The 21,960-nt window shown below is 51.0% G+C and overlaps 1 protein-coding gene across 3 annotated transcripts in view; it reads right to left on the bottom strand.

The window, feature by feature from the left end:
- RAPGEF1 (Rap guanine nucleotide exchange factor 1) overlaps positions 1-21,960 on the bottom strand; it is a 703,893-nt gene that overhangs the window by 375,544 nt on the left and 306,389 nt on the right. For all 3 annotated transcript variants that reach the window (XM_085613927.1, XM_085613929.1, XM_085613930.1), the window contains exons 5-7: positions 3,761-3,849; positions 2,521-2,679; positions 1,456-1,579 (exon numbers count right to left, since the gene is read on the bottom strand). In XM_085613927.1, coding sequence (XP_085470053.1) covers positions 1,456-1,579; positions 2,521-2,679; positions 3,761-3,849 — 372 coding nt within the window. The remainder of the gene's footprint in view (positions 1-1,455; positions 1,580-2,520; positions 2,680-3,760; positions 3,850-21,960) is intronic.

Raw genomic sequence — 21,960 nt, 5'->3', positions numbered from 1 at the left:
CTGCCTCAATCAGTGAAACAATGCCGCTCGCCGGCACTAATCCAACGGCTGACGAATTCGAGGCAGAGCAGGATTCTCGTAACGTGGAGTATGAATCGCTCAAAGTCTATACCGCGCCACGAGGCCGCTGGAGTTGCAAAGAGCTGCGGTGCGATCCGTCCAAATCCAATGGTGGGAATAAAATCAATCTAACAACGGAGCCGTTGAACATGGGCATTCTTGAAGAGGACTCGTCTCAGTCTCATGTCAACAATAAAAAGACTTCTTCACAGGGCCTGACTGGCCATAGCGGGCACTGGGCGTTTCCCCGGTAGGTCGCTAGGGTGGAGGCCGGTCTTGGTTCCATGGGGGGCCGTTTTTGTTACTGGGGGTCAGCAATATCGCCCCCGGTAACAAAATTGTCCGAAACCGGCCCTCGCACACTGCTCGGCTGCTCTCTCCCTCACCCCAGCGAGGAAGGGGGGGGGGGGCTGAGCAGTTTGCCAGGGCCGGTTTCTGTTTTATTTATTTATTTATTGATATAGCGCTGGTTAGACACGGAGGTATCAGAGCGCTTCACATAAGGTTCCACAAAGTTACAAAATTACAACAGTTACCAGTTACATCATTTACTAGAGAAGCATCCCAAGAGCGTAGAAGACAAGATAAATGGAGCTTACAAGGGAAAGGGGGTAGAGAAAAGGGGTAGCAGGGAAATAAGATGTAGAAACGAAGGAGAGTCTGCCCAAGGTCCGGCTGGGTAGGTGACGGCCAAGGGTGAAGTCCACAGTCCATCTCCTCTATAGCTACCGAGTAGCTCCACCGGGTATCGGCCAAGTAGCTAGGTCTCTTCTGTTCCCAGTCCAGCCCTGCTTCTTCGAGAACAACTTGTAGAGTCCGACCCCAACACTAGATGGCAGGCGTGTGCACAGGATGTGTTTCTGCAGCCAACACATGCAACAATTATCTGCATTTTAGTAAGCATGCTCAAATTGCTTACCAGCACCCTTTGTTTCTGGCAACAATGTGGACAAGAAAAGTATTCAAAACCTATATGTATGATATCCCTAAACCCAGAGACCCTACTAATTCCATATTAAGGGGGGCATTTACTTTCCTCACAGACAAGGTTCTTTGAGAGGAAGGTAAAAGAGAAATCTCATAACATAGGACATTGTGCGACAAATCTGAACACTGAATTTATAAGACCTCCTGGGCAGTCAAGTAGGCCACAGCGGCCAAAGAATACATTTTTTTTTACGACAAACAATCTCGAAATATGCTTTATTTTGGTTTCTTAAGGGTCAATGTCCTCAGAAAAGTGTCATATGTGCAGTGTCCTCAGCGTATGCCACGTTTGCAATGCCCTCTACCTATTCCACACATACAGTGTCTTCATTAGCATGTGCAACGCATGCAGTGCTCTCCGCTTGTACGGCCCAGCTGTGCTTGACCATTCCTGGACTTGAGTCATACCTGCTTGCTGATTCCAATAGGCAAACTGGAGCCACTGGTCGCCCTGCTCATAGGTGCCACAACTGCCACCCTGGTGGGGGACGGTGCAGACTGCCTCTTTTTTGGTGGTAATGCAGGTGGAGGACTGAGGAAAAAACAAAAAGCATTGTTAAGTAAATTAAATAAAACATACGCCCACATAGATTGATAAAACAGACCCTCTAGTAAGGCATCAACAGAGCTTTCTGTCAACTTTGCAGAGGTTGGACCTAGGTGATCTCTGTGGCCTTCTCGGTCAAAGTATCAATGGTCTGAGGCTATAATAAAGTGAGGCCTCATCCCTTCCTATCCTGGGGGAGTAATAGACTATCCCCAGCTCTCCAAACTCGAGGGGGTTTTGTAAGATAAAACAAAAATTACTTTTTAAACTCCCATCAGTCATCCAGGGTCTACCTAACAGAGGCGCTAAGTTGGTTTTCAGGTACAATTCCTTCGTCTTTGTCATTGAGAAGAAACAATGCGAAACAGACTAGCTTACCAATATCTGACCAGACCTACTGGTGGGCGTGCCCTACGTCCTCAGCCTCATCCCATTCTTTTGGCATTGACCTCCACCTACATACCATAGACTTATACAGTGGTGAGGCACTGCACTGCAGCGCTACAATCAGTATGGAAATTATGTGGGTTTGCTCTATGACAACCTTCTTCAAAGCAACCCAAAAAGCCTAATGAACTACATTTGTTTCTGGGGAAAGTCAAGAATTTTTACACAAAGGAGAAACCCGAAATATCCCCTCCGTTGCCCCTGCTAACCCAAAAAAACAAAATGTGTGGACAAGATTTTGGAACATGTTGATTTCATGCCATACCCGAAAAGTGGCACTGCAATCAATAGTTCGCTAATTTAACAGCAATAACATGCACCCTGCTCATGACAAAAGGGAGTGCTTTGTGTTTCTTTTGCAGAAACACCTGCTTTGGAGTCAGGCACACCCAATACCGCCTTTGGAGAGCACCATAAACATACAAATAAGAACGAGTTCTAGAGAGCTGAAGAATACATGGAGTGTTGGAGATCTATACCTGTGTTCCACCACTCGGATCCCAGGGAGCGGGGGCTTTGGCGGGGCCTCTTCCTCATCCGCATTAGGTAGCTCTTCGACGGCTGGTGGGGCTGGGCTGGACTTGTTCAGAATTTCCATTTCTCGCTCTGTCAGAGGCAGATCCGTTGTGCTGCAGATACTTCAGGAGAAGAGAGGATTAATGTACAAGCACACAGACATCTGCATCTACAAACAGGCAGCTGGAAACAGTATGTGTGGTGCACAAAACATGGGCTTCATCCACTTAGACCATGCTAGAGGCTGGGGAGCAGAACTCTATCGAGACATCTCCTCACCATCAGGCCTGTGTCTCACACCAGGCTGGGAGAAGCAAACAAATAATAATACAATCAAAGATTTCTAAACTGCAGTAAAAATGGCCCTCAATCCATGTACGACAAGCTACTTCTAATGTTCTTCCTGCAGTCGAGATAAGATCCGATTGGACACATGTAATATGAAAATGACATAACTTGAGTAGTTACATCCCAACGCCTGCTGACAGACGTTAACAGAATGTGTTTAAGCCAGGTCACGGAGAGGAATGAAGTGTTTTAAACAGTGAAATGCATAGCTAGCTTTCCAGTTCGTATCCATTTCCCTTCTGAAAAGTTATTCGTTGATGAAGTGATCTCTAAGGTAATATGCTTATTTATTGCACAGGCTGGATTTCACCATAAGAAATGAATTAATAGGCTTCCATACAATCTGCATTACAGCTGCTTTTAAAGTGGCTTAAACTGTTTAATTATATTTTGTAACTAATTACAGGCAGCACCTCACGTTATTTATTTTGACAGTACAGATTTCACGTTTATTCAGTGTATCTGCAATTACAGCTATAGTTCATATAAAAGAGAAAGCATGTAAAACTGGGTTGGGACATGATGGATAGTGTGACCATATATAATAAGGAAATAAATGCCAACTACCATAACTTACACAAGGACATTTCCAGTCAACATTTTGTTCTGTGATTTTATTAGGGGCCTCAGTTTCTGGACTCTTTCCTCTATGTGGTCAAGGAAATCCCCAGTGGCTTGCCGTAGCCTTTAACAACTGGTAGGGCCTCATCTCATATACAAAATGAAAGCTTTTACCAGGAATAGTTCTCTGACGGAAACAATCACACACAGATATAAAGGTAAACACACATGAAGACCCACCGACAGCACCAGCTCCCTTCAAGACAGACATGGAGAATGTCCTCAGTGACCCACCTGTCAGATTTGCATGCAGGTAGACTGGGTTTGGTGCCACTTGTTGGTGATGGGTGTTCTTGTTTTTCTATCATCAGCCTGACCAGCTCCTAATTAGAAAGAGGAAAAGAAGCAGGTAAAACGAATGCTTGTTGACTGCCCGCTGTTTACACCAAATCTGGGTTAGGTTCTCGGGCCCGTCCCTGCTCAGTGACTATCCAACAGCTCATCTTTCTGCTACCTCCAACTGCTGGTGAGGTCTTTACTTGGTAGGAGCAATGCGGCCAAAGTGTTTGCATTGTTCACACTGGGTGTGGAGCCTCCCATGTGGATACAGAAGAATACATGTGTACCTACAGGTCTTTAAAACCCACTGTTAGAGCCCTTCTCTTTGCAGTCCCAAAGGTCAAGGTCCACTGGGATTCATCTGTCACAAAAGCGGTTTTGCACCTTACCAGATCATGGGTACGAGCTGGTGTGGTGCAGAACTGACAAAAAAAGAAAATGCTACTTACCAGTATGCATCTGTTCTTGGCATGTAGAGCTGCAGAGATTCTTACTTATGCATAGATCGCCATCTGGTGTTGGGCTCGGATGCTTGCACCTTGTTGTTGTCTTGCAAGAAGTCTTTTGTAGTCACAAGATAGGTGACTCCTCCCTTGGACGATAGTGCGCATGGGCATCGACTCCATCCTCAGTTTGCTTTTCGCCATGATGGGAAATGATGGAGTTAGTAAGAAACAGAAAGGTTGTCCATGTGAATGTATCATAACACTGGAACAGATACAGGTTCCGGGCAGGCGAGTGGGAGTATGAATCTCTGCAGCTCTACATGCCAAGAACAGACGCATACTGGTAAGTAGCATTTTTCGTTTGAGGCATTTGAGCTGCAGAATTCATACTTGTGCATAGACTGTACAGCAGTGTCTCCCCTAGCGGTGGTCACCTTTATCGGTTGCAATGGTTTGAAAACGTGTCTTAATAAAAGCCTGGCCTACAGAAGCTTGTTGCTTCGCCAGCACATCTACACAATAGTGTTTGGTGAAGGTGTGTGTAGCAGACCATGTCGCTGCCTTACAAATGTCTTCTAGGGGAATGTTCCCTAAGAATGCCATGGAAGCCCCTAGTTTTCGTGTTGATTGCGCTCTAGGGGGAATTGTTAATGTGCGTTTTGCTTTCTGGTAGCATATTTGAATGCATCTGACTATCCACCTGGCAATCCCAGCTTTGGAGATGGGGTTGCCTTTATGAGGTGGAGAGAAAGCTACAAACAGTTGTTTAGTGTTTCTACAGGCTTTAGTCCAGTCGATGTAATAAAGTAAAACTCTTTTGATGTCAAGCGTGTGAAGAGCTCTCTCCGCTACAGAATCAGGACTTTGGAAAAATACTGGTAACTCTACCGATTAAGATGGAAAGCAGAGATTACTTTTGGAAGGAATTTTAGATTTGTTCTAAGAACTACCTTGTTACGATGTATCTGTAAGAATGGTTCTTGTATGGTTAAAGCCTGGATCTCACTTACTCTCCTGAGAGAGGTGATTGTGACAAGGAAAGCTACTTTCCATATAAGGAACTGCAATTCACATTTGTGTAAAGGCTCAAACGGCGGACCCATGAGTCTAGTAAGAACAATGTGTAGGTTCCAAACTGGAGAGGGTGGCAGTCTAGGTGGGATTATCCATTTAATGCCTTCCATAAAGTCATTGATAGCGGGTACTCTAAACAATGACTAATGTTGTCTGTTTTGTAGATAAGCGGCAAGGGCTGCCAGATGTAATCTTATGGATGAGTATGCAAGATTACATTTTTGTAAATATACTAAATAGCAGATGATGTTTTGAATAGAAGCATCTAGTGGGTTAATTTCGTTGTTATTGCAGTAAATGACGAATTGCTTCCATTTGGCTGCATAGCAAGCTCTAGTAGTAGGGCGTCTGGCCTCTTTGATAATGTTCATACAGTCGGGTGGGAGGTTAAGGTAACCAAACTCTAGGACTTCAGGAGCCAGATTGCTAGATTCAGCTGTGCTGGATCTGGGTGCCTTATCTCTCCATGGTTCTGCGCAGCAGATTTGGGGAGGGACGTAGCTTTTGGTGTGGAACTACCGAGAGTTTGAGGAGTGTTGTGAACCATGGTTACCGTGCCCATGTGGGAGCAACTGGGATCATTTTGAGAGACTGTTGCTAAGGGAATGAGTGGGAGTGGCGGAAAAGCATACGCAAATCTGCCTGACCAGTTCATTCATATCTCATTGCCTTTGGACAACGGGTGTGGAAACATGGCGGCGAAGGTTGGGCATTTTGCGTTTGCGGCAAACAGATCTATGTCTGGTTGGCCCCATATTTGGAAAACTGATTGAAGAACTTGAGGATGAAGTTCCCATTCGTGTATTTGCTGTGTCTGACGACTTAGCAGAACCGCAATATAGTTGTGGACTCCTGGAAGGTGTTCTGCCAGAAGATATATGTTCTGCGGAATGGCCCACCTCCATATGCTTTGCGCTAGAAGAGAAAGTTGCAAAGAATACGTTCCTCCTTGTTTCTGTATATATTACATTGCTGTCATATTGTCAGTGTGGACTAGGACAGTCTTGTTGAGGAGATGTGGTTGGAATGCTTTTAACGCAAGACATATTGCCAGTAATTCTAGGTGATTGATGTGGACCACTTTTTGTTGAGTGGTCCACCTGCCCTGGATTGTGTGGTTTAGGAAATGGGCTCCCGAACCGGTGAGGGATGCGTCCGCTGTTTGCACTACCTGTGGAACTGGCTCTAGGAACGGCCGCCCTCTGGAAAGGTTTTGTGTGCTCCACCACTGCAGAGAGCGATTGGTGCGGCTGTCCACCAATACCAGATCTGTAAGTTGACCTTGAGCCTGGTTCCACTGACGTGCTAAGCATTCTTGTAAGGGGCCCATCTGTAGTCTTGCATGAGGTACAATGAAAATGCAAGATGCTATCATTCCTATGAGCTGCATAAACACTCGTGCTGGAAGGGAGTGTTGTGGTTGGAATTTTGAGATGAGAGTTTGCATACTGGCTATCCTGGCTGGATTGGGGTATGCTATAGCTCTAGAAGTGTCTATTGTGACCCCTAGATACTGATGTATGTAGGAGGGCTGTAGATGTGTCTTGGAGTGGTTGATTGTGAACCCTAAGTTGTGTAGCAGCTGAATTGTTTGGTGAGTGTGGTGAACACACTGACTGTGTGACTTGGCTTTTATGAGCCAATCGCCCAGATATGGAAACACATGAATCTGCTGTCTTCGCAAGTGTGCGGCTACTACCGCAAGGCACTTTGTGAAGACCCTGGGTGCTGTGGTTACTCCGAATGGGAGAACCTTGAATTGATAGTGTTGGCCGTCCACTGTGAACCTTAGATATTTTCTGTGCGCCGGGTGTATGGAAATATGGAAGTAGGCGTCCTTGGGGTCTAATGTGGCAAGGAAGTCGCATTGTTGAAGCAGTGGAAGGACTTCAAGAGTGATCATGTGAAAATAATCTGACTGTATGTAGAGATTGAGAGGACGCAGGTCCAGTATTGGTCTGAGAGTCCCATCCTTTTTGGGGATTAGGAAATACAGAGTAGACAACCCGTTCCTTGATGTTCTATAGGGACTGGCTCTATTGCATGCTTTTGAAGCAGTGACCTGACCTGACCTCGTCAGAGCCGGTCGCTCCACCCGCCGCGTGGCTCCTCCAGAGTGCGCCGGTGTCCCCGTTGCTGTCTCCTGTCCGCCGCTGCCCCCAGGGCTCAGGTGTCCCTGATTGTGCTTTCTGTGATTCTTCCCGTTTTTTGTGCCTCGCTGCCGCCTGTGGTGCTGTGTTTTCACTGCCGTGTTTTTTCTTTTACTACTATTGTGCCCACTATTGTGCTCACTGTGTGATCGTCGTGCCCTGTATTTTCCAGTCTTGTGCCTCTCTGCCGCCTGTTTTCCCGCTGCTCTCCCCGCTCCCTGCCGCTGCACCCCCGCGGCCCCGCCCCCCTTCTTCGTTCTGTATCATCGCCCCCTCCTTGACGCCACCCCGCTCCCGCCTCCCAGCTGCTCCTCCCTCCCACTGGCAACTTAGGCGGTGGCACACGCGACGGGGAGCTGGGACCTGACCTGACCTCGTCAGAGCCGGTCGCTCCACCCGCCGCGTGGCTCCTCCAGAGTGTGCCGGTGTCCCCGCTGCTGTCTCCTGTCCGCTGCTGTCTCCTGTCCGCCGCTGCCCCCAGGGCTCAGGTGTCCCCGATTGTGCTTTTCTGTGATTCTTCCCGTTTTTTGTGCCTCGCTGCCGCCTGTGGTGCTGTGTTTTCACTGCCCTGTTTTTTCTTTTACTACTATTGTGACCACTATTGTGCTCACTGTGTGATCGTCGTGCCCTATATTTTCCAGTCTTGTGCCTCTCTGCCGCCTGTTTTCCCGCTGCTCTCCCCGCCGCTGCTCCCCGCGGCCCCGCCCCCCTTCTTCGTTCTTTATCATCGCTCCCTCCTTGCCGCCACCCCGCTCCCGCCTCCCAGCTGCTCCTCCCTCCAAGCCATTTATGGCGGAGCCCATGTGTACGCGCAGCGGGTGCTCCGATTGTGCGCCGAAGGCGCGCCAAAGGCAAGCCCGTCTGCGCGCGACCGGACCGCGCCCAGCGCCAGGACCCCTGGCCCCTGCCGACGCCAGACCACACGTCGAACCTACGACGCTGCCACCCTCCACGCACTCAACAACGGCTGGTACCCCGCCTGCTACCAAGCCACCCCGAAACGCACCCACGGACCCTTCGCCTGCCAAGCCTGCCGTTTCACCTGCCTCCGGACCTGCACCACACCCGCCAAGCCGATCACAAGCAGCAACCACCTCAAGTGCATCCTGCTCAACACCCGCTCCAGCCACAGACACGCCGTGGAACTCTGGAACCTGCTCGACACAACATCACTGGATGTCGCCTCATCAGCGCCCGATATCGCCATCGCCATCCCGGACGGATACAAGATCACCCGGAGGGACCGCGTCAACCAGACCGGAGGAGGCATCGCCATCGTACAGAAGAACACCATCCGCATCAAGACCAACTACGACGACACCCTCACCGCCGCCGAACACCTCCACTTCCAGATACACACCGACCCCAAGACGACCCTCAGAGGCACCCTCATCTACAGATCCCCGAGACCGCGCACACAATTCAGAGAAAACATCGCAGACTTCATCAGCCCGCACGCCCTCGCCTCCTCGGACTACATCCTCCTAGGGGACCTCAACTTCCACCTGGAGAACAACAACGACAGCAACACCACTACCCTGCTGGACAACCTCGCCAACCTCGGACTCAAGCAACTGGTGAACACCCCCACCCACTACGCCGGCCGCACGCTTGACCCAGTCTTCTCCTCCAGCAACCACATCGCCTTCAGCCACTCCACCGGACTTCACTGGACTGACCACAGCTGCGTCCACTTCAGCTTCAGAAGGACCATGACCCACCACCACCCGCAACAGGCTCCTCGCAGGAGCTGGAACAAGATCACCACCGACCAGCTCACTACCTCCCTCAGCCAGAACCCGCCCGCCAGCACAACGGACCCCAACGAAGCAGCCAGCAACCTCACACAGTGGATCACCAACTGCGCAGACGACCTCGCACCACTGAAGACCCCTCACAGCAGACCCGGCAGCAAGAAAGCCTCCTGGTTCACCGACGAACTTACGAACTCCAAGAAGAATTGCAGCACCCTCGAGAAAGCCTGGAGCATCAACCAGACCACAGACAACATGACAGCCCTGAAGCACGCCACTCGCAAACACCACCAGCTGATCCGCACCACCAAGAAGACAGCATTCAAAGAACGACTGGACAAAACGCCCACAACAGCAAGGAACTCTTCGGCATCGTCAAAGAGCTCTCCAACCCCAGCGCCGGGAACAACGACATCACTCCCTCGCAAGACCTCTGCGACTCACTTGCCTCGTTCTTCCACCGCAAGATCGCCGAGATACACAACAGTTTCAGCGCACCAACCACGCACCCAACCACCGGATCAACGCCCCCCACCACCACCCTCTGCGCCTGGACTCCAGTCAGCACCGAAGACACCACCCGCACAATGAACACCATCCACTCCTCCCCAACCGACCCCTGCCCCCAACCACGTCTTGAACAAGGCCGACTCCATCATCGCACCCCAACTCCGGGACATCATCAACGCCTCCTTCAACACCGCCACCTTCCTGGAAAGCTGGAAGCACGCCGAGATCAGCGCCCTCCTGAAGAAACCCACAGCGGATCCCACCGACCTCAAGAACTTCCGCCCCATCTCGCTCCTCCCTTTTCCTGCCAAAGTCATCTAGAAGACCGTCAACAGACAGCTGGCCGCCTTCCTCGAGACGAATGGATCCCTCGACCACTCGCAGTCCGTCTTCCGAGCCAACCACAGCACCGAGACCGCCCTCATCGCAGCCACTGATGACATCAGATCCCTGCTCGACAACGGGGAAACAGCGGCCCTCATCCTCCTGGACCTCTCCGCAGCGTTCGACACTGTCTGCCACCGCACCCTAGTGCAGAGCCTCAGCAACATCGGAATCCAAGAGAAGGCACTGGAGTGGATCATCTCGTTCCTCGCCGGAAGAACCCAGAGAGTCCGCCTCCCCCCGTTCAGATCAAAGGCCACAGAAGTCATCTGCGGCGTACCACAGGGATCATCACTCAGCCCCACCCTCTTCAACGTCTACATGAGCCCCCTCGCAGCCATCGCACGCCAACACAACCTCAACATCATCTCCTACGCCGACGACACCCAGTTGATCCTCTCCCTCACCAACGACCCAGCCACCGCCAGAACCAGCTTACACGAAGGGATGAGAGATGTCGCCGAGTGGATGAAGAACAGCCGCCTGAAACTGAACTCAGACAAGACGGAAGTCCTCATCCGGGGATCATCGCCCTCCACCTGGGACGACTCCTGGTGGTCTCCGGCCCTGGGCACCGCACCCAAGCCAACGGACCATGCACGCAACCAGGGCTTCATCCTGGACTCCTCCCTCACGATGACCAGACAAGTCAACGCCGTCTCATCATCGTGCTTCAACACCTTGCGCATGCTCCGAAAGATCTTCCGATGGATCCCTACCGAAACCAGGAAGACGGTCACCCAGGCACTCGTCACCAGCCGACTGGACTACGGCAACTCCCTCTACGCCGGAACCACAGCCAAACTCCAGAAAAGACTCCAACACATCCAGAACGCCTCCGCACGACTCATCCTGGACATCCCCCCGACACAACCACATCTCCGGCCACCTGAGAGACCTGCACTGGCTCCCCGTCAGCAAGAGGATCACGTTCAGACTCCTCACCCACGCACACAAGGCCCTCCACGACCAAGGCCCCAAGTACCTCAACAACCGCCTGACTTTCTACATGCCCACCTGCCAGCTGCGGTCGACCAGCCACGCCCTCGCCGCCGTCCCACGCATCCACAGAGCCACCGCCGGAGGACGATCCTTCTCGTACCTGGCAGCCAAGACTTGGAACTCCCTCCCCATCCACCTTCGGCGAACCCAGGACCATCTCTCCTTCAGGAAGCTACTCAAGACCTGGCTTTTCGAGCAGTAGCGGACCCCTTCCCCAGCGCCTTGAGACCCTACCGGGTGAGTAGCGCGCTATACAAATGTCATGATTGATTGAGAGAACCTCCTGTTTGAGTAGCATCAGATGTTCTGCGGACATTGGACGTTGTTTGGGCGGTATGTTGGGGGGAGTTGCAGTAAGTTCCAGGCAGTAACCATACTTGATAATTTGTCTTGCCCACCTGTCTGTCGTGATGGAATTCCAGACAGGTAGGAACTGTGAGAGTCTCCCTCCGTTTGGAGTGGAATGGTCTGGAGGGAAGTCACTGTTTGTTAGTGGGAGAGGAGAGAGTGTTGATACCTCGGCCTCTTCCCTCATTTCCCCTGTACCCTCCTCTAAAATACCCCCTGTTAGGGGATGTTTGTGTGGAGTTTTTATAAGAGGAAGAAGCAGAGTCTGTACTGATTGTTTTGGATGCGCCTCTATAAAAGGAGCGGTGAAAGGAGCCTTGTGTGGATGGAGACTAATGCTCCCATGGATTTTGCAGTCTCCGTGTCTTTTTTAATTTTTTCTAAAGCTGTGTCCACAGCCGGGCCAAAAAGTTGTTCCTAATTGAACGGTTGATTCAGGATAGTGGTTTGCACTTCCTGTTTGAACCTAGAAATGCGCAACCAGGCATGCCTTCGTAGTAACACACTAGTGTTGATATATCTGGATGCAGTATCTGCTGCATCGAGGGCACATTTAATGGATGCGTTTGTGATTGACTTGCCTTCCTGAATCAAATCATTGGCTTTGGCCTTGTATTGGTCAGGCATGTGCTGCATGAGGGTCTCTAGTTCACCATAGTGAGCCCTATCGTATCTGGCAAGTAATGCCTGTGCATTAGCTATCCTCCAGTGATTAGCTGCCTGGGAGGCCACTCTTTTGCCTGAAGCATCTAGTAATTTAGACTCTGTCTGGAGGTGGAGCATCACCGGAGGTCTGAGAGTTGGCACGCTTCCTAGCATTGGTCACTACAAGAAAATCGAAGGGGAGTTGGCCTTTAATGTAGGTGGGATCATTAGGGGCGGGTTTATATTTATCAATGCAAGGATTCAGAATCCTGGTCCTGACAGGGTCTTTGAATACGTCTGGAACATGTTTGATGACACCTTCGAGCATGGGCAGTGTTTGTACTGTCTTTTGTGACTGTGCAAAAGTGTCCACTTGGAAGTCTTCCTCTGTGGGGTCTGAATGCATTTGGACGCCATGATATTGGACAGCCCTATCAATAAGCTGACTAAACCCAATGTTGTCATCTGGGGGAGATGGCCTAGTCGGGTATGTATCGGGATCAGGAAGATCTGGGGGATCTACAGGCACATTGTAGTCTTCCCATGCATCTGGAGGTATGTCGGTGTCATCATCAGGATCAGTGAAAGGGTCACTATTTCCTCCCCAACCCAGAGGTCATCATCATCCGGTGGTGGTGGGGAATATGGGGGAATTATGGGAGACTTTGGAGGAGAGAAAGGCTTAGTAGTAAGAACAGGAGAAGAGGGTCTTAAAGGTGAAGTTGCACAGTCTCTTTTCTTCACAGGCACCTCAGGGATGTGTGGGGTGTCCAATTTCCTCTTCTTGTGTGGAATGCTGACAACATGGCCTGTCTTGGGGTCCACATGGAGAGTTTTTTATTTCGGTTCGATGGGATCCGGCAGAAATAGTTCTTCCTCTTCGATGATAGCTTTCGGCGCCGATTTTTTCGGTTCCGAAAATGGTTTAGATTTTGGATCTAGAGCCGTAGAAGGGGTTTTTGTGTCCTTCGGCTACGGGATCGTGTCCGAAATCTTTTTCGGATCCGAAGGGTTTCGAGGTGCCTTCGGATCCGAGGCCTTTTGTTCTGTGGGTGCCAAGGCCTTTTTGGAGCCCGCGGAAGTAGGATGTGCTCCCGCTTTCGGTGCAGACGCTGATTTTGGGGCGCTGGCGAGCAGCTTGCTCGATCCCGAGCTGCCGGAAGGCTTCTCCTTTTGTCTTCTGAGCCGGGCCCGTGGGTGGGGCTTCTGAAGTTTTTTTTCGATCGCGACTAGGGCCTTCAGGCGAAGTCTTGACCGGAGACTTTTGTTTTTGGGGTGGGGTTAGGACAGGGGCAGTTGTACTCACTCGCTGACCTGGAGTGATGTGGTCATCGGAGTCGTCTGCTTCAGATATGATGTCGAGATCCTCCGAATCCTCTGCCTCTGGAACGTCGGGGCCTTCATCGAAGTGTCCTCTGGCACCGGAGCAGCCTGTTAAGCCATAATGTGTCGTCAAGCCCGGCGATCATGGATAGTCTTCTTGGACCGGAAGGAGGCGCAGGCTTGGCAGTTCTTCTCCTCGTGTTCAGGCCAGAGACAGAGGTTGCAGACCTTGTGTTCGTCACCGTGTAGGAATTTAGCTCCACACTGGGGGCATTCTTTAAATGGAGTCCTTTCCATTAGCCGTAGGCCAAATGGCGTCGACAGGCCCAGTAGCCCACGTCGACGACCGGAATAGAGTACGTGAGCTAGAGTGTCGAAAGGCACGCGAGCAAAAACAATACTGTTGAATTTGCGATGGTTTGCGCGTTGAAAAACACGGTACTGAACCGGAGCGCTGAAGTTACATCTGAACCCGATGGCGGAAAAAAAACTGAGGATGGAGTCGATGCCCATGCACACTATCGTCCAAGGGAGGAGTCACCTATCTAGTGACTACAAAAGACTTCTTCCAAGACAACAACAAGGTGCAAGCATCCGAGCCCAACGCCAGATGGGGATCTATGCACAAGTATAAATTCTGCAGCTCATATGCCTCGATCATATCTTGTTTGTTTCTCTGATACACTGAAACCTGCTGAATGAGTACGTTTCCGAAGCTGGTGACTAGTAAAGCTACAGTATGAGAAAAATCAACAGAATTTGATACCCCTGGCTTCATTTATTTGTGTCCTTTTTAGGTCTCGCCTAGGCAGCGCTTTCACTGTCTCTTCGAGACATGCTGTATTGAGGTATGGAATAGAAGCTCCGCCCATCTTTTCAATTGGCTCCTGATAGTGTCCTTTCTAAATGGTTGCTTTTGATTCGTGAATAGGCTTAGTAGTCCCTCCTTAGTACCGCCTTGTCTGCATTTGTAACCTCCCATGAGGACTGGACCTTTTACAATGTTGTTAGTCGGTGTGCTTAATTTAAATTCTGTGAACATTATTTTCTTAATTGACTATCAGCAGTTGCAGGCAGAGTTTTCGTTTCCAAGCTAACACACACAGCATTTCTTTCCTGCCTATGCACTTCCCACTCCCATCGCGCTGCCGCTTGTTTTCTTTTGATGATCAGGCAATATCTTCACCGATCCCGGGTCCCCAGTACCAAAGTCTGCAGCTCTGTTTATTGAGCCACATCCCTAACTTGTGTTATTCTTGTTGCAAGGGAGGGTGCATGTTCGATGCACCCACCCCCCTCCACCTCCCATCTTTGTTTCCTGCTCATCAGAGCCTTCAGAGGGCATATGTTCCATTCCCCACCGCACCGCTTTTTTTGATCCTGCAACCGATCTTGTAACTGTCCCACAGCCAACATGCGTTTTAAAACAACACACTTAAACAATTAACACAAGAGTCCCACAAGTCCGTAAATATATTATATTTGCTCCATTTACTTAATACCTGCATATTTTTATAGAGCCTACGCCGAGGCTCCAACAAAGTCGGCAGCTCTCTTAATTGAGCCACATCCCTAAACGGAGTTATTTTTGGTGCAATGCAGAGCGCATGTTCGATGCGTCCATACCCTCCTCCCCCATCTTTGTTTTTCTGCTCATCAGAGCCACGATGATTTATGAGGCCCGTCAGACAGCGGCGCTTCACTCTGACAGCCGCCACTGGGGGCCAAATGGGCTTTTGATGCAGTCGACGAGAGATCTTTAATCCATTACTGGAGGGAAAGCATACACATCCGGCAGCCGAGGAAAATATGAATCTATAAACAGAAGTGTACAATTTGACAAGAAAGAACAAGCGCATTTAATGGACGCCTCTCCCCTCTGGCTTTACGCGGAAACTACAGGGTCCAGAATGCAATGGGAGTCGTCATATTCATATTCCATTTCGGTGCAGTGGCTGGACATTCACCCACCGGGGCAGAGGAGCCGTAGGTCTGTGGGGGTCACAGGCGGGGCCCACAGCACTGGTGCTGAAGAAGAGCCAGAGGTCTGTGGGACTGGGGTGGGGTCACAGACAGGGCCCCAGGCTTCCAGCACTGGCCCAGAGCAGAGGAACCAGAGGTTTGTGGGCCCGGGAGCCGTTGGGTTTTGGGTGGTGTCACAGGCGGGGCCCCCAGCACTGGTCTGCGGTGGCCGGGGAGGGGTGTTGCATGGGGTCACAGGCAGAGCCCAGGGCAGCAGGGCTGCTTTCACCTGGATGCAAGGGGGAGGGGGTGCTTCAAGTGACTCTCTCCCTCCTTCCCCACATCCCCCCCCCCCCCCCCCCCAGGTGAAAACTCTTCTCTTTCATCACAACCGAAGGGACCCCTGCCCTTGAATAAATCTCTTTCACACCCCGCTCAGTACGAGTGCCATTTTCTTACATCGCTCCCAAAACGTGGACAGGTTCCCACTCCACACCAGAGCCTCCTGGTCACTTCTTATATTCCACAAAAATGCTGACGACCTGACTTTTCAATTAACCAACCTACCACAGGCAGAGCTAGGTGCACACACACAGCAAGATACGCTTGCGGGTGATAGTGAGCTTTACAAATAAACAACATAGCAAGAAGTGTTCTTAAAACCGCTGGCCAACTAGAGCTTGTTAGCACAGCTCCACAATAATGCCCCGAGGCGCACCCAAGGACCCTTCTCCTGCCAAAACTGCAGCTTCACCAGCATCCGACCCTCCGACCCTCCGACCCGCCCAACGAAGAACCCAACTTCCTCAGATGCATCCTGCTCAACACCCGCTCCGCCCGCAAACACGCCGTCGAACTCTGGGACCTACTCGACACCAACGCCCCAGACGTCGCCCACCTGACGGAGACCTGGCTGAACCCCTCCTCGGCACCAGACATCACCATAGCCATCCCAGAAGGCTATAAGATCACCCGCAAGGACCGCACCAACGAGTAGGAATCGCCATTGTCCACAGGAACACTCTCAAAGCAACACCGACGACACCCTCAGCACCGCCGAACACCTGCACTTCCAGATCCACACCGACCCAAACACCACCCTCAGAGGCACCCTCGTCTACAGACCACCCGGACGCCGACCGCAGTTCAGCGACACCATCGCCGACTTAATCAGCACACACGCCCTCGACTCCACGGACTACATCCTCCTCGGGGACCTGAACTTCCACCTCGAGAACAACAACGACTCCACTCTTCCACCTTGATAGACAACATCGGACTCAGACAACTCGTCACAACACCCACCCACTCCGCCGGCCACACGCTTGACCCCATCTTCTCAGCAAGCACCCACGTCTCCTTCAACCACACCACCGAACTTCACTGGACTGACCACCGCTGCATCCACTTCACCTTCCAGAAACCCACCACACCCAACAGATCCCTCGCCGCAACTGGAGCAAGGTCACAGAGGACCAACTTACCACCGCTCTCGCCCAGAACTCACCCGTAGACACGACCGACCCCGACGCCGCAGCGCGAAGCCTCAGACAGTGGATCGACGACTGCGCTAACACCCTCGCCCCGCTCAAGAAACCCGCCCCAACACCCGCACCAGCAAGAGAGCCAGCTGGTTCACCGAAGACCTCCAGGCCTCCAAGCGAACCTGCCGAAAACTAAAAAAAAAACTGGACCCATGAACAAACACCGGAAAGCTACACAGCTCACAAGAACGCCACCCGTAGGCACCACCACCTCATCAGATTCGCCAAAAGAACCTCCTTCAAAGACCGCCTAGACAACAACGCACATAACAGCAAATAGCTCTTCAGCATCGTGAAGGAACCCTCCAACCCCAGCTCCAACACCAACAACATCCCATCGTCTCAAGACCTGTGCGACTCGCTGGCCACCTTCTTCCATCGCAAGATCGCAGACATACACGACAGCTTCAACGGCGTCACCACCCCAGCAACCGCCAAGACCTGGACCAACATCAACGACGACGACACCATCAAGTTCATGAACACCGTCCACTCCGGATCCCCGGAAGACCCCTGCCCACACCATATCTTCCACAAAGCCAGCAGCACCATTGCACCCCACCTCCGGAAAACCATCAACATCTCCTTTGAGACAGCTACTTTCCCGAAGAGCTGGAAGTACGCAGAGATCAACGCCTTACTCAAGAAACCCAAGGCGGACCCCAAGGACCTTAAGAACTTCGACCCATATCCCTGATCCCGTTCCCAGCGAAGGTCATCGAAAAGGCCGTCAACAAACAACTGACCAACTTCCTCGAAGAAAACGACATCCTGGACCCATCCCAGTCCGGGTTCCGCAGCAACCACAGCTCCGAAACTGCCCTGATCGCCGCCACCGATAACATCAGAACCCTGCTTGACAACGGAGAAACCGCGGCCCTCATCCTCTTGGACCTGTCAGCCGCCTTCGACACGGTCTGCCACCACACACACGCCTCCATGACGCCAGAATCCAAGAGGAAAGCCCTTCACTGGACCACCTCCTTCCTCTCCGGCAGAACTCAGAGCGTCCACCCCTTCCGCTCCGATGCCACCAAAATCATCTGCGGCGTCCCCCAAGGCTCATCCCTCAGCCCAACGCTGTTCAACGTCTACATGGCACTGCTCGCCCACGTAGCACGACGACACGACCTCAACATCATCTCCTACGCCGATGACACCCAGCTGATCCTCTTCCTCTCCCTCACCAAAGACCCCCACAACACCAAAACCAACCTCCACAAAGGAATGCAGGCCATAGCCGACTGGATGAGAAACAGCCAACTGAAGCGGAACTCGGACAAGACGGAGGTCCTCATCCTCGGACCCACCCCCTCGGCCTGGGACGACTCCTGGAGGCCGACTGCACTAGGAGCACCCCCCACATCCACCAACCACGCACGCAACCTAGGGGTCATCCTCGACTCCACCCTCTCCATGACGAAACAGGTCAATGCCTTCTCCTCCTCCTGCTTCAACACCCTCCGCATGCTTCGCAGAATCTTCAAGTGGATCCCCACCGAAACGAGAAGGACGGTCACCAAGGCCCTCGTCAGCAGTACACTGGACTACGGCAACGCACAACGCAGGAGCCCCGGCCAAACTCCTGAAACGGCTCCAACGCATCCAGAACGCCTCCGCCCGCCTGATCCTCGACATCCCCTGCCGCAGCCGCATCACACCCCACCTGAGAGACCTGCACTGGCTCCCCATCAGCAAGAGGATAACCGTCAAGCTCCTCACCCACGCACACAAGGCACTCCACAACACCGGACCAGCGTACCTCAACAGCCGACTCAGCCTCTACACCCCCACCGCCAGCTCCGCTCCACAGACTGCGCCCTCGCCACCGTCCCCCGCATCCGAAGAGTGACCGCCGGCGGCAGATCATTCTTCCACCTCGCCGCCAAGACACGGAACACCCTCCCCATCCACCTGCGGCAGACTGAAGACCTTCTTACCTTCAGGAGACTTCTCAAGACCTGGCTCTTCGAACAGAAGCAGCGTCCCCCCCCCCCCTCCTCTAGCTCCTTGAGACCCTCACGGGTATGTAGTGCGCTTTATAAATACCATGATTGATTGATTGATTGATATAATAAGAGCCCTTTTTTTAACATTGGGATTGTGAAGCACCCTGTCAGCTACTTATTCTGGTTGTGAGAGACAAGTAGCGTAATAGTTTGGTTGATGCGAAAAGATTAGACAACATTAGGTAGAAATCTATAGAGAGTATGAAGAACCACCCAATCTCTATGAACCTGATTGTATGGTTCCTGAATTGTAAGAGATTGCAGCTTACTAATGCGCTTACTAAGGTGTGGAGGTAACATCAGCTCAAGCTGCTGTCAGCGACGCAATGGAGAAACCCAAGGGGCCAGGAGCCCCCCAGATAAATAGAATGGATAACTACGCAATCCCAAGGCCCCCACAAGCAGGGGAGGGAGCAGCGGAACCCTCCTTAGGAGACATAATGGAATTGAAGGCCACTCTGGAGCCAAAGATAGATACGTTGACCGTCGAGGTCAACCTGATCAGAGCAGACTTTCAAAAACTGAGCGAGAAGATCATAACGGCCGAGGCGCACATTGTCCAGCTCCAGTCCACGACAAAACGCCTGGAAGAGAAAGTGCACACACTAACTCAACAGGCCACGACCATGGCAGCCAAACATGAAGACCAGGAAAAGAGGGCAAGGCAGAACAACATTAGAGTGGTGGGGGTCCCGGCGGTTCCCATTGTTGACCTCTTCATATTGAACACCCTGCGACCGGTTCCACTGACTTGCTAAACATTCCTGAAACCTTGCATGAGGAACAATCATGATGCAAGACTCCATCATTCCCAACAGTTGCATATACACTCGAGCTGGTAGTAAGTGGTTGGGCTGAAATTGAGCGATTAGAGCCTGAATATTGCGAATTCTGGCAGCATTGGGAAAAGCTAGAGCTTTTTGAGTGTCTAAAGTGGCACCTAAATAGGTTTGAGTGTTGGAAGGTTGGAGATGAGACTTCAACACATTGACTGCAAACCCCAGTTTGTGTAGTAATTGTAGTGTTATGTGAGTGTGCTGGAGACACTTTGGGTAAGTGCTGGCTTTGATGAGCCAGTCATCCAAGTATGGGAAGACATGAATGTAATGTCTTGACAGGTGAGCAACAACTACTGCCAGGAATAGGGTGACTCCAAATGGAAGCACTTTGAACTGGTAATGCTGCCCACTATCACAAATCTGAGGTATTTGCGATGAGCAGGATGTATTGGAATGTGAAAATATGCATCCTTTAAGTCTAGAGTAGACATAAAGTCGCCTTGCTGTAGAAGTGGGAGCACTTGTTGAAGTGTCACCATGTGAAAATTATCGGATTGAATGTAATGATTTATCTCTCCGAGGTCTAGAATCGGTCTGAGAGCGCCATCCTTTTTTGGTATCAGAAAGTACAGGGAGCATACGCCCGACCCTTGATATTGTAGCGATAAGGGCTCTATGGCTTCTTTTAAAAGGAGAGACTAAACCTCTGGATTGAGGAGGTGTAGATGCTCTGGTGACATTTTGTGTGAACGTGGGGGAATGTTTGGAGGAATGGCGGTAAGCTCCAGGCAATAACCAGATTGGATCATTTCTAGCACCAGTTTGTCTGTAGTTATTGAATGCCAGACCGGGAGGAATTGTGAAAGATGTCTCTCGACAGGTGTTGAATGATCGGAGAAGGGAAGGGTAGGCAAGTCACTGTTTGTTAGGTGAGGGGGAGGTGCGTGTTTTGGAACCTATACCTCTACCCTTGCCGTTGTTGCCTCTGTACCCTCCTCTAAAGAAACCTCTTGAGGAAGAGGACTGATTGTGCCTTTGTATGGTGTAGAGGCAGTGTCTGAAGAGATATTCTTGGACCCACCCCCCCAAACAATAGAAGGAGCAACAAAATGAACCACAGTCAGAAGGGGACTGTAGGGCTCCCATAGACTTTGCTACGTCTGTGGCTATTTTCATTTTCTCCAAGGACGTGTCTACCACAGGAGCAAAGAGATGTTTGTCGAACGGTGTGTTCATAATGGAAGCCTGGTCTTCGTGTTTAAACCCAGAAATCCTCAATCATGTGTGTCTTCTCAATAATACACTGGTATTGATTGCCCTAGCTGCAGTGTCAGCGGCATCTAAAGCACACCTAATTGAAGAATTAGAGATGAGGTTCCCTTCTTGTATCAAGTCTTGAGCTTTGGATTTATGCTCATCTGGCAGAAATGGGCGCAATTGCTCTATTTCGTCCCAGTGCGCTCTGTCGTACCTGGCTAGAAGGGCCTGGGTATTGGCAATACACCAGTGATTAGCTGCTTGGGAGGCTACTTTTTTCCCCAGAGGCATCAATGAGCTTAGACTCTGTCTGGAGGGGGAGCATCCCCTGACGTCTGTGAATTGGCCCATTTCTGGGCATTATAAACTACTAAAGAGTCTAAAGGTAACTGGCCTTTAATGAAAGCTGGATCGAATGGTGCAGGTTTATATTTTTTGTCTATTCTGGGGTAAGAATGCGTGCACAAACGGGGTCTTCAAATATGTTGTCCGCATGTCTTAACATGCCTTTAGGCATAGGGAGTGTGTAGGTTGATCTTTGTGAACTAAGGGTCTCAAAGAGAAAATCCTCCGCTAGGGATTCCTTATGTAATTGTACCCCATGATATTCAGCAGCTCTACTTAACAGCTCTGTCTAACCTACATGGTCATCTGGTGGGGAAGGCTTTGCAGGATAAAGGTCAGGATCATTATCTGTGGGTGAGTCAGTATTATAATCCTTCCGGAGGTCTGCAGGTAAAGGATCATTCCGCCCCCCCCCCCCCCCCCCAATCCCCATCATCCTGATCATCAGGTGTTTGTGGTTGTGGGGAATTAGTAGGTGTAATTAGTAAATGCTGGTTTTGTGGCGAAGGAGGTGATGGAGGAGGAGGAGAAGGGTGTACCAACATACTTCCTTTTTAAAGGAATGTGATAAGTGTCCTCTGACTCAGGTTTACGTTTATGTGGCAATTTAGTAGAGATATGTC

The sequence above is a fragment of the Triturus cristatus genome, chromosome 1_2 (assembly GCF_964204655.1).
Source record: "Triturus cristatus chromosome 1_2, aTriCri1.1, whole genome shotgun sequence".
NCBI classification, from domain to species: domain Eukaryota; kingdom Metazoa; phylum Chordata; class Amphibia; order Caudata; family Salamandridae; genus Triturus; species Triturus cristatus.
The sequence above is the reverse complement of the archived record's forward strand: the minus strand, read 5'-3'. Positions and strand labels throughout refer to the sequence as shown.